This window comes from Amphiura filiformis, chromosome 17, assembly GCF_039555335.1.
Source record: "Amphiura filiformis chromosome 17, Afil_fr2py, whole genome shotgun sequence".
Classification (NCBI taxonomy): Eukaryota; Metazoa; Echinodermata; class Ophiuroidea; order Amphilepidida; family Amphiuridae; genus Amphiura; species Amphiura filiformis.
The window spans coordinates 14,410,235-14,423,318 of NC_092644.1; the positions used below are offsets into that span (position 1 = coordinate 14,410,235).

Here is a 13,084-nt window from a genome sequence, read left to right on the forward strand (position 1 = left end):
TCTACCCTTAAGGGGTGGTGCAATAATAAGGCCTGACAGGGAGGGTGCAACAATATTTTGGCAGGCCAAAAGGGCGGGGTCACATGGGGGGGTTTGGCAGGTCGAAGGGGGGGGTAAGCGATTTTGGCAGGTCGAAAAGGAGGGGGAAAGCGATTTTTGCATAGATAGATATTTGGGCACGCGTAGGCCTACTTTTTAGGGGCTGTGCAATAATTATGAGCCCTGGGGAGGGTAAAATTGGGGGGGCAAGACATTTTTGGGAGCCGAGGGGGGGGGGCGATTTTTGGCACACATTCTTGGGGCGCCTTTTAAATAACACGCTCTAAAAAGGCCTACGAAAACCGTACAGAAACGCTTAAATCGGTATTTTTTTGGGTGCTTCGACCATAAGAGGCCTACCTAGTCTACCCTTAAGGGGTGGTGCAATAATAAGGCCTGACAGGGAGGGTGCAACAATGTTTTGGCAGGCCAAAAGGGCGGGGTCACATGGGGTGGGGGGGGGTTGGCAGGTCGAAGGGGGGATAAGCGATTTTGGCAGGTCGAAAAGGAGGGGGGGACGATTTTTGCATAGATAGATATTTGGGCACGCGTAGGCCTACTTTTTAGGGGCTGTGCAATAATTATGAGCCCTGGGGAGGGTAAAATTGGGGGGAGAAATTTTAGGAGCCGAAAGGGGGGAGCAATTTTTGGCAAGCCGAGGGGGGGGCAAGCGATTTTTGGCACACATTCTTGGGGCGCCTTTTAAATAACACGCTCTAAAAAGGCCTACGAAAACCGTACAGAAACGCTTAAATCGGTATGCAAATTTTCCTGACAGGGAGGGGGCTCGCAACATGTATATTGACCATTTAAAGTTTGCAAATTGGGATCCCAAAAATTGGGCATGTGCAAGGGGGGGTAAAGATTTTTGGCGGCCTGAGAGGGAGGGTGGGGGGGGCAAGCCATTTTGGCGGGCTGAGAGGGGGGCAAGCAATTTTGGCGAGTTTGTTTTTGCTATAGCCCCCGAATGAAATGTATTTAATTATGTTTGTACTCACTCAGGTAGCATTGTGTGTGAATTTTACATCCGAACTAAGTGCTATTTTTTTATGAGCAATTTAGTGTCTAAAATGCCCAAAATGAGGGGTTTTCAATATTGCCGTCCATTTCTAATCGTCACCCCATAGACTTTACATGTAAAATAAAAAGGCTCGTAAAAATTTAATAGCACATAATAGTTCGGATGTAAAATTCACACAAAATCCATTGGAAACAAAGGTGCCCCCGGGCTCATAATTATTGCACAGTCCCTTAGGGGTATATACGGTGCAATAATTGTAGGCCTACCCCCGGTCTGGTAGGGGGGGGGGGGGCAAAGATTCTTTGGCAGGCCAAAGGGGGTGGGGGGGGGGGCAAGCATTTTTGGGCAAGTCGAAGGGGTGGGGGTCAAGCGATTTTGACAGGTCAAAGGGGGGGCATGTGATTATTGGCACAGATATTTTGGGCAACATTGCTATATCATTAGGCCTACGCCCTAAAAAGGGGTAGGAAAACGCTAGGAACACAGTCAAATATATGCAAAATTTCCTGCACGCTGCGCTCGCATTACGGTATAATGGTACTAGACAATTTAAGGTTTTAAATTCGGGTTCCCCAAATTCTTGCATGTGTAAGGGGGGGGCAAAGAATTTTGGCACGTCAAAAGGGCCTGGGCAAAGGTTTTTGGCACGTCAAAAGGGGGGAATTTTTGGCACGGCCAGAGGGGGGGGGGAAGCGATTTTTGGCAGACCATTTTGAAAATTCACCAACCCGGGTACACATATTGCACGTCAAGGGGGGCGGGGGGGGGGAAGGTTCATGGCACCCGCATTTTTTTGACACGGCCAAAGGGGGGCAAGTTGGCAGACCACTTTGAGAATTTTAGGCCTAGGCCAACAAACAAACAAGCAAACAAACAAACAAACAAACAAATACACAAACAAATAAACAAACAAACAAATAGGCCCTACACACTTATTGCATCCCTAGCCTGATTTTAGTGATTTTGATATGACATGAATGATCGATCGATAATCATTCGAAGAGCTTGGTGCTTTATTTATTACTATGGCTCCTTTTGCATAGGATATTTACCACTGTCGGTATTAAAAGGTCACGGGTATAACCACAATCCCGATCAATGCGAAAGCTGAAAATATTGTAACGTTCGTTATTTAACTATTTTAGAATATATCGCAAGTTGAAAGGAACAATAATTATACATAATTATATATTTTTTGTACATTTATTGCACAAATAATTTTTTTAAATATTATTTATAGTTTTTTTTTTTTTTTTTTTTACTTAAAAAGATATATTATAGCTAAAATTAATTTAAACGTTTTATAAATTGATACGCAAACAACACGTTAGAAACGTTATTGCAACCCAGGTATTTCCCGTTGCGAAGCGATCGAAGATATTCAGCGTTCCTGCGCTTCCGTACACTAATTAAAACCCTTGTTTTGATATTTTGGCAATTATGAAAATATCAATAGGGACGTGAGGGGCAAAGGTATCAAGCTATATTGTCTCCTGCAAGTGTCAGTTTCCACAAGCAGCCGTACAGCTGACGAATATCGAAGTCCATCTGCACCATCAGCCAGCATGATGACAGCAACCTGTTGTGCTGAGTGAAAAGCCTAGACTGTCGAACTGGAAAACGGATTTTCTTGTTTACCAAACTTTGCCAAATTCGTTTGCAATATTCATTGTAGGTACTAGGTAGAAAAATTCCATTTCTATTTTCAAGTTCAAGTTGACTCTACCTTTCACATTTTGTCATTGTTAAGACTTGTTTGAAGACCAATTTTATTTTCTGATCAGAATCATTAGTAGGACAACCGACAGGCCTTTTCATTGTTTTCTTTTGAAAATTGTAGGCGAATGACAAATCGCTCTCCTCACAAAGTTCTGTTATTGAGCTCTAGGACTAGGTGAGTGGTTCATCGCTCTCCTGGGGAAGCTTAGGCGAGGGTTCATCACTCAGTCATCATACATGTGTATTTTGACTTTTTTGTCAATGTAATTTGTGCCCTCGCTTGGCATTCTCGGTGTATGTTTTGACGTCTTCGCTTTAGCCTTTGGCTAAAGTATTATTCAGATAATTTCCTTTTACAAATGAAGCGTACTGCTAGCCGTCCAGCGTGTATTATTTTACACATGGTCCAATACACATGCTTGACGTCGCGCACGTATACGCGACATGGTTAATTTGTAAAAGGAAATCTGAATAATACTTTACTTTTACAACTTAAAACTCCTTTGTCCTGCGACCGGCCAGTATGAACCATGTTTTACAGTACGGTACATGCTGGAACCATAACAATTCCATCTTTCACTTCCGTTTCGAACCCATAAGCAGCCTCTACCTTCCAAGTTTGGAATGTCTTGAGCTGCACCGAATTCGGCATGATTTTTGGTCTTAAAAAAGTTCCAAAAACATCAAAAATCATGCAATCGCCCCGTCTTGTCAGATTTCCACATGTCAAAACATTAGCTTTAAGCTATTCCCCGTGCAATTCATGCACATTTACTTGATGAAAATAAAAATGACCATTAAGCGTCCGGTAGATTATTCACATTTTGCCGATACCTGTGGTTATATCCAGGCTGGACACATCACACTACCGTGTGATGTGTCCAGTTCGTCGCCGAACTTGCATATAACATGGAGAGCTTAGCATAACGGCCTGCCTATTTACGCTTCCTGAAAACACTCTTGCACATAACATACAAAACCACAAATGCACTAACTTCAACTTGCACTACCGACACCATGAAAAATATTTTAATTATTACCGATCCTTCAGAATACTTGCAAATATTGGCAGTTTCATAAAATCCTGCTGCTGAAAATCGTAAATTCCACAATCTTCTGTCAGATCCAGGTCAGTAATCACAGGTGGGCGAATCTACCAGCGTGACAAGACCAGAGATAATAAAAAGGATGAGAGGCCACTCCGTACAAATAGCTAGCCTGATTGGCAAGCGGCGTCGCTGGCCAGATCTTCTACGGTCGTGTATGATGAGTAGAGACCATAGAGCCCTATATAGGGCTCTGTGGAAGAAACGTTCCTAATTTTGAAGCCATGGATAATATATTCATTTATCGAGAACCATATTTTTGTACCAATCACAGAACAGAATTTCACTTACTCACAGCTGTCAATCATTCTTGTGAAACGTAAGCTCCGCCTAGTATCAAGGTCTTCTTCTGCGCATTGGTTGTGCGCATTAACTAGCCTCCAGCACAAATCCTGTGCACACGATCAGGTTGGATGGGCGGTTTACGCCTGGTTTACACAACAGGAACTGCGATGCATCCTAAACTGGATCGTTTCCGTGTATTCGCATTGCATGGTGGGTAATCGCCTGCCAATTTGCGTAGCTCCACGTTCACAACAGTTTAAAATCAACACAGGTAAATCCATATAAAAATTAACATGGACACAAAATTGACATAGCTTATGTAATTCAAATAATAAAATAATAAAATGTAATATTATCATGATAGATGCACGTTTTATTAAAACTTGAAAAGATTATTAAGTCCAATAATTTGTTTGTGTTAGTTTGCACGAGTCACAAAATGGTGACCCATCACACATTTCTGCATGTGCCGACATTAGTAACTCATAGTGACTGTCCTCAAACTAGCGCCAGTGTGTCTCAGGCCTGATAACGACCCCAGGTAATTTTATGCAGAAAGTTTTCTTGCGAACAGCTGCAGGTGACAATTAAACAATGAACACGGCTTGTTTATGTACATGCGTGGGGAGGCTTGTACGTCAGCTGGCGTGTTTTGGACATGTTCGGCGTAAAAAGTGTCGTTTTTCTTCATGAAAAATACCAGCGATGACCAGTTTTTTGTGGGCTATTTGATTTACAGGTATGTCGGTTCGTCATAGGGTAGAAATGATAGCTGTACAATTTGTATAACATACAGTTTAACATAGGCCTAAACATTTATGGGCACAAATCGACCTTCCGTATTATGCACAAGTATGTGGAAGTGGCAGGCATAACCTGTGGTATTGTTCATGTGTTGTTAATATTTATCATTAGAAAAGAAGCAGAAGCGATCGGAGCTTTGTACGGATGGGGTCGCTGATAAATCACGCTCCTCGATGCAATTTTAGCCAGTAGGTGCGCGGTGGGCCACGATCTAGCTCACGCGCCTCTAAAGACAAGGCCTGGAAAGGCCTTCATTTTTGAAAATCACAAGAGCTCTGTTGATTACTCTCCATAGTTTACAAAGTCTAAGGTGCTCAACAAGGAGCTCAATCTTTTAAATATCAGTAAATAACTGTAATAAAATACTGTAATAACAGTAAAAGTCAGGTACGGTATGTTATTGATTTGAATGCAACATATCTTGGCGCAATTATACTGGCTCACTTCAATACAGAACTCTGATTTTGGAATCTACCACTTTGCTAAAAGCCCGAGTAAAAAAATTGACTATGTACTTTGGGCCATCAGTTATTTTGGATAATAACAAGTGAATAAGTCATTTATTACATAAAATATTTGTTATGGAGTGTTTCTAAGAAAATTGAATGCAACATATCTTGGCACAATTTTATACTGGCTCACTTCAATACAGAACTCTGATTTTGGAATCTACCACTTTGTTGAAAGCCTGAGTAAAAAATTTGACTATGTACTTTGGGCCATCAGTTAAATTTTGGATAATAAGAAGTGAATACGTCATTTTATTAAACATTTAACAAAATATTTGTTATTTATGAAGTGTTACTAAGAGAATTAGCATAACAAATCTAAATCAATTGAACAGAAATCCTCCAATTAAATCGGGTTAAGGTCATGTTTTTTATACTGGGTACGTAGGCCCTACCAATTGTGTGACATTTTTTCAAGCAAATCACATGCTTTTACAGGTTTGGTGCTATAACTCCATAAGTTTACACTAGAACCCAATAAAAGTATATATATTCTGAGAGCATATACTCAGATGATTTCAGAAACGATACAATGAGAGTCATTATACAGGGTGACTCATAATAATACAGGGTGTAACAAACAAAATTAGGTCAAAAATATTAATTCAGTTGGGGTCACACCTGAACATAGATTGATAATGTAAAGTTTTGACACGTGTTTGATATATCTAACTTAATTGCCCACATACAGAACTTTTACCAGTCAAGTAATTCGATTATGTAAATACAGGGTGGTCGAAAATCTATCAATATTATTTATATGAATTTCGTCAAAACACCCCTTATCTGGCACTGGAGATGCAAATTTTGATGATTGATGTGTGTAACTAGATGTAAAATAAGCTCAACAATCCAATTTTGAAAGGTAAAAGAAAATTTGACAAAGCGTTTTCGTAAACAATGACTTTTCGGATCAAATTAGAGCGTGAGGGCGCTCTTTCAGATTTGTCGCAAACTTTCTACGTTTTAATAAATATTAGTTTACCAAAGTAACAAGGATCACAACCAAGGTCTGCTTACAAAATTTGAGGCTTTTATCATGTTTCGTTCATCCGTAGCACCCATTTCAATATTCCCTATGAAATCCCTATTTAAATACACAGAGGTCAATGAACTTTTATTCATGTAGCAACAAGTAATTAGTAATTTTCAATTGTCCAATTAACAAATTCTGAGGCAGTGAATGCTAAAAGTGGTATCACTTGGCTGATATCAAGTACAGTTCAAGTAGAAACCCATCAATAATGTTAATTGAGACAATGTGTACTAAATCACCATTGTACAGCATTGTCCTGCTCCACCTCATGCTCCGCCACCTCTGCTCCGCCACCTCAACCACCCCTGTCTAATTCCACTTAACGAGCTTTACTAATTAGTCAAAGGGAATTGTTTTAGTTTTCTCTTCTGATTCTTTTAGCCTACTAAATTGCTTACAAAATAAGACCAAAACCAGGTCTCAGTGATGTAGCACTAGAAAAATATCACCATCTAAAGTGAGAAATTTTGTCTTGCATGTCACAAAACCACCATATTTGGGGTCCCAACTTAAAAAACATGACCTTAAAAAGTTAAAAGCAAAATATCAAACATATTAACCACCATGCCGGGTGTCATGCTCATCGACACCAGAGTTTTGACTTTTGTTTACTTTTACTGTGATAGTGAAAATATTTATGATGCATATGGCCATGCGTTTTAATGTCGCCGACTTTTCGTCACACACTGATTTTTGAAATTCGCGACACTCTTTCACCTTCAAATGCCCATATTTTTCAAACCATACCCCCCAGCATGATAAAAGTATACATTTTCTGAAAGGAAATTGAACAAGGAATCCAACAAGAGACTCAGAAATACTGTCAGATGTAAGGTTCAAATGCTACATTTATGTAAATGAGACAAAACATCAACTGACAGTGGTACAGGGGTATAGTGTCACTAACATTTCTGTGTTACCCCTGCATCTTCTTTTATGTCATTTTCTAATAGATCAGAGTAAGGGCTTTCCTGCAATATATAAATGTATGGGGGTTATCACTTTCATAAAATGATACAACCTTTCAGAAAGTGACCAAAATATAATAAATTTGTCTTATTGTCTTGGAGGACATTGGCCTATCATATACCCTAAAGCAGCTAACTATTTTAACTTTGTACAAAATAAAAGTGTGGATAATAATGTCAGCTTTCTTTTGATACCAAATTTATTGATAAACACTCATTTTTAAGGAAAATAGCAACCTATTTGCACACTGACGACGAGGCTCCCAAAATGAAAACTTAAGCTTACAGTTTTGTACAGAGTGCCCCGCTACCTCCACCACCCCTGCCTTGGCCAATTGGATTGAGTCCCATTCTATAGATGTTCAAGATATCTTACTGACACCTTTCCACAATTAATAATGGTGTTTTAGCTGTCATTTGATACCAAATTTACTATCAAATCTATTTTTATTCCAATGATACATTAAAAAACTAATGACCACAGTGAAAAATGTGGCGCCACTCACCCATTTTAGATGTTGAGTTCAAAGCACTTGCCCCTATCATTAGCTCAAGGCAGTTTATTGTTTCAACTATTTTACAGAATAAAAGTTCAGATAACAATGTCAGCTTTCTTTTGATACCAAATTTATTGATATACACTAGTTTTTAAAGAAAATTTCAACATTTTCGTACTGCGAGGCACCAAAAATGAAATTTCCCATTGAGTTTGCACATAGTGAGCCGCTGCCTCATGAGCCGCTGCCTCCACCACCCCTGACTTGGGTCATTGGATTGAATGCCATTCTGCTTCTGTTCAAGATACCTTCATGTAACTTTCCATAGCTCATCATTAATATATTAGCTTTCATTTGCTACCAAATTTATTGCCATAGCTTCTTTACTTTCAAAGATATGCTCAAAAAACAAAACGATCATGGCGAAAAGTGTGACACCACCACCCTTTTTGGGTGTTTAGTTCAAAACGCATATAAACAAATACCGGTACATCATGATCCATGTCGGGGTAATAGGAAAATAGGGGAAACTACTTTTACCAAGGTAAATGGCTATGTACAGGCATACTACCCTGAACCTGAAGACATTATATAGCTACAGGCCACCTGAAGGGTGAGGGGTGGTACTACCCATGGTAGGCATGTAGCCAGTAGTGTAGTATTTTCTTTAATTACACCTCACACGGTACATATAAAATGTAACACCGCCACCCTTTTTGCATGCCCACCTTATGACATGCGACCATTTATGAGAGAATGACACCAATTCCTAACATTTAATAACCTGTGTTCAGGGGTGTCTATTCTTCCAGAAAATTGAAATTATTCCCTCACCCTACCGCGCTGTGTCACATTCGTTCCCCAGATTCTTCCCCAACTGAAAACCCCAAAAATGGACCAAAAAGGGAGAATTTTAGGTTGGTTGCTATCTCCGGGGCACTCCCATATATTGACATACGTTATGAGCTCATGAAAAGACCCGGTTATTTTGGCAAATCCTACACTCAATGACCCTGTTTTTTCAGTAGCCTACACTGAATGACCACCTTTCTTGAACAATTAGTCCTCAAAATTGAAATTTTGGCGCTTCACACACATTTTGAGCAAAATAAATGAGTTTTGTCTATGTTGTACTGTAAATTTGGGTAAAAAGCTATTTTTGATTGTCAATGATGTGAAATTTTAGGCGCTCCCATACAAAATCACTCCATTTTTTACATAGCCAACACCGAATGACCCCCTTTTTTCTGAAAATTTCCACACCAATAGACCCCTAGTTTCATACGCTGGTGGGCACAGGTATGTCACTTTCATATTCGAGTGCCTCCCAGGTGCTATCTACATGTACTTTTCCTTATTTTCTTGTTCCTCCCTTCCCTGACTGAACATAGGTGTGTTGTGAGTTGTTCTATTCTGTCTACCCTTAAAACATCAAATTCTTTCCTGGACACTGAACCATTGCATCTAAGGACTAATGGTTCAAAGGGAAGACAGGCTGGTAAACACCTCTAGGCTCTTTATTATTTTCAGAGCTAGCTGTGATTTATTATTTACAGGGGTGTGAGAATTCAGCTTTTTTGTTTTGATTTTCAGCTTTTTTTGTACCAGTACACTTGCTCTGTATAAAAGTATAGGATCTTCCCAAATTGCATCTTTTTGCTAGGTGTTTTGAGCTTTTTGCTATCTGGTTTTTGCGTTTTCAGCTCTTTTATATAATTATGTGGTGACTCGCATGCCCCCGATTTATAAAGCCTTAGAATTAAAATTCTGCTGTTGCAGAGTTCGGAGAATGCCACTGAACTATTGCATCTAGGGAAGAATAATCAAGGATTTGGATCTGAAGCTGAGGTTTAAAAGGGAAGATAAACTTGGACAATAGACCTGTTAACTAATTGATGGTTCTTCCCTTAGAATCCCAAATGCTTCCCTAGATAGGCAGATGTCCAAACTAAAAGGAAAATGGATTTTGTATGTATGCAAAGCAGAGCTCCCTTAATCTTAGTGTGCAAACTGTGCATTATTACCTATAGTATGACCACTAGTCACTATTGCCCAGGCAGGGAAGAATTACTGACCCAACTTTTCCCTGTTTTATGATAAAGTCCATGGTTTCCCTCAAAAATTATTTTTGGGATGGGAATGAGTTTTTTAAAGGCCAAGGGACCACTACATGTATGCTAAATGTACCCATTATAATTCTTCCCTAAATGACACTTGATGAATTCATCCACCCTGTAGAGCAGTCACTGCCAGCCAGTGACCATCTATTTCATTCCAAAAATACCATAAAACATAATAATACATGTTCCAGTTATACATTTTTCCCCAAATTAGTTAAAATTTTATTTTTAATCTTCCTTGAATCCTGTTGACTTTCTTCTGTTTTTCCCCTCTCTTTTTTTTTCTTTTTCAAAATGCAAAATTCTTCCCCAAAGGGGTAAAATTATTCCCTCCCCTTTGGGGGCGATTAACGGAAGAATAAACGCCCCTGCCTGTGTTAGGCCCACATGACGGTCTTACCTTCATGAAATACATCTTAAACAACTAAAAATGGGTCTTTTTGAAGTTTTTTGGGACAACATGTATATATCTTCAATACGAAAGGTCAAAATGTTCAATTGGTGGACGGCTTTTCCTCCCAGCTACATACATTTTAAGTACATTTATCATGCTTATAATGTTTACTCTGAGGACTGTTGAATATCAAAAATATCATTTTTTTAATAATTTGCCATAACATTTGTGAATTTCAAAAATCAAAATTATTTTATATCAGAAGGACATTCCAAGTATTTAGAATGCAACGTTGCTCTCCGATTCCTTAAATTATTTTAAATAGCCGATTAATTCTAGTTCAAAAATACCAATCTGAATGTTGTGCAATTTTAGGCTGTTCTTGTCACCAATTTTCTTTTGTTGTTTCCTTCAGAGTCTAAACTGACTGAGGTGTAAGAAAAAGAAATAACCAAGTCTGACCAAGAGTGCATATATAAAGTACATGTACCGTATTCATACCAATAATCGCCCAGGGCGCTTAACAAAGTCATTTTTTGGGGACGCTTATTTTTTTACCTCATTTACCTAATTTTTTCATGAGGGGCGTTTATTAGTGACAAATTTATGTATGTTATAAAAGGGTCCTGAGATGTTCTAGTAGCTTTTCTGATGCAGAAAATGTATTGCAAGTTTACGCAGGACTTGTAGTCCTGCAGCTATTTCACTGTATCGACATCTATCAACATTAATGGTACCCTTTAGGTTAGCAAATTGAAAATACACTGGGTGGGCTTATTGGGGCATGGGCGCTTATTGGAACGAATACGGTATGTGGAATAGGCTATCACTAATTGTTTTGAAAAATTTTTGAATTTGTTTATTATTATATATACACAGGTTGAGTGTAACACGGCTGGTTTCACATTGACAAGCCAGGAGAGCAGGTAGTTAGTCAGGATGGACGGGGTAGAACAGATGGACACAGGAGCTGGAGCCAATGTAGATTCTGCCGACATCTTTGGCACCCTGAAGAACTTTGAAATCGAGAAGAAAATTGGCAAGGGACAGTTCAGTGAAGTATGGAAAGCCAGGTGTATCATAGATAACAGTGTAATAGCTCTGAAAAAAGTACAGGTGAGGCTATTGGATATGTGGTACATGTACATCAGAGGGACAACCACAGACGAGAAGTCGGAGAAACTATACAGACCATTCGCCAACAGGCATGGTTCCTGTGAGAATTGTTGCTTATTCATGAATGCCAATCAATTAATTGTGGATGTCTCACAAATCATGGCAGTGTGCGTACCTTTGCATTACGAGATGGCGCTTGCACTTCATGGAATGATTGGCCCTCATTAATGGGTGATGCTGGGACTTTGCCTGTTAGTGATTGGTCTCTATATTTGATTTGACATAATGTAGGTACATTATTGACCTAAACAAGCAATCAATCTAATCATTATGGGAGTCTCCGGCAATCATAACATTTTGCCTTATATGTGTTAAAAAATAATTATCAAGCCAGCTCTCAACACACGATATTCAAAATTCCAGTGCCAAAATTGTCTGAGGCAATGACGTCATGGTTATTTGTGCGCAATTGTCGTCAGCATTCATTGTTTTACTGGGACGTCATTGCCCCAGACACTTTTGGTGCCCGGGAATTTTTGAAGAACCTGTTGTTTTATTCCTTTTCATGGTCAATATGAGTTTGTTTTAAATAAAACTATGTAATTTGTGCTTGATATTTTTCTAACTATAAGGCATAGTGTTGTGATTGCCGGAGACTTCCTTTAATTAAAGACCCATTCAGTGATCCCAGCGCAAGTCTAAAAAAATTAAAATTGTTTATAGAATAAGTAATTCAAATTATAATTTGATATTTTTGAAATGACAAATTTGGCAAAAAAAAAAAAAAACAGCAGTACTGACGAAGTTGAAGCCCCATTCAAATACATGTAGGTAATTTCAATACTGTCAGCATGTAAATTACAGATTTGTGTAAAATGTCTTATTTTGTCTTAAATACACAACTTTTGGCTGAACCACTCACAGGCTATGTTAGCAGCACATCTATGACAATGACAAAGGTACCAAAATCTGAATTATGATGATTTTTACGATCGTCTGAATGAGCAAATCACTGAATGGGCCTTTAATAGTGGAGGGTAATTAACTCCAACACAATTGGTAACAAAAAACAAGGATGTTTGACATTGCAATTAAGAAGAGCCTTAAACATCTCTCATTATGTGACAATGGGTCTATAAGTCCACACAAGATCAGACAGCTTGATGATGGCCCATGGATGTAGTAATGTAGCCATCTAACAGGAGAATCCCAAGGACCATGCAGATGTAATAATTTGCAAATTTCTTCTGCATGAGTCTTTTAATAAAAATTACCATCTTGAAATCAATGTTTGAAAAGAAAGTGTTTTCTTGTGAGGGAAGAGGACAAAAAAGTCTTTAAATATTTTGAAAAGAAAACTGATAAAATGGTTTACCTGTTATTTTGATTCTTTGCGTAGATATTTGAAATGATGGATGCCAAAGCAAGAGCTGATTGTATTAAAGAAATTGATCTGTTAAAGGTAAGACT

General features: G+C 38.7%; 1 protein-coding gene across 3 annotated transcripts in view; it reads left to right on the forward strand.

Moving 5' to 3' along the window:
* Positions 1-2,419: 2,419 nt before the first annotated feature.
* The window catches only part of LOC140137359 (serine/threonine-protein kinase Nek7-like), a 44,540-nt gene continuing 33,875 nt past the window's right edge, over positions 2,420-13,084 (forward strand). For all 3 annotated transcript variants that reach the window (XM_072158999.1, XM_072158997.1, XM_072158998.1), the window contains exons 1-3: positions 2,420-2,731; positions 11,378-11,614; positions 13,014-13,076. In XM_072158999.1, coding sequence (XP_072015100.1) covers positions 11,438-11,614; positions 13,014-13,076 — 240 coding nt within the window. In that variant the 5' untranslated portion in view covers positions 2,420-2,731; positions 11,378-11,437. The remainder of the gene's footprint in view (positions 2,732-11,377; positions 11,615-13,013; positions 13,077-13,084) is intronic.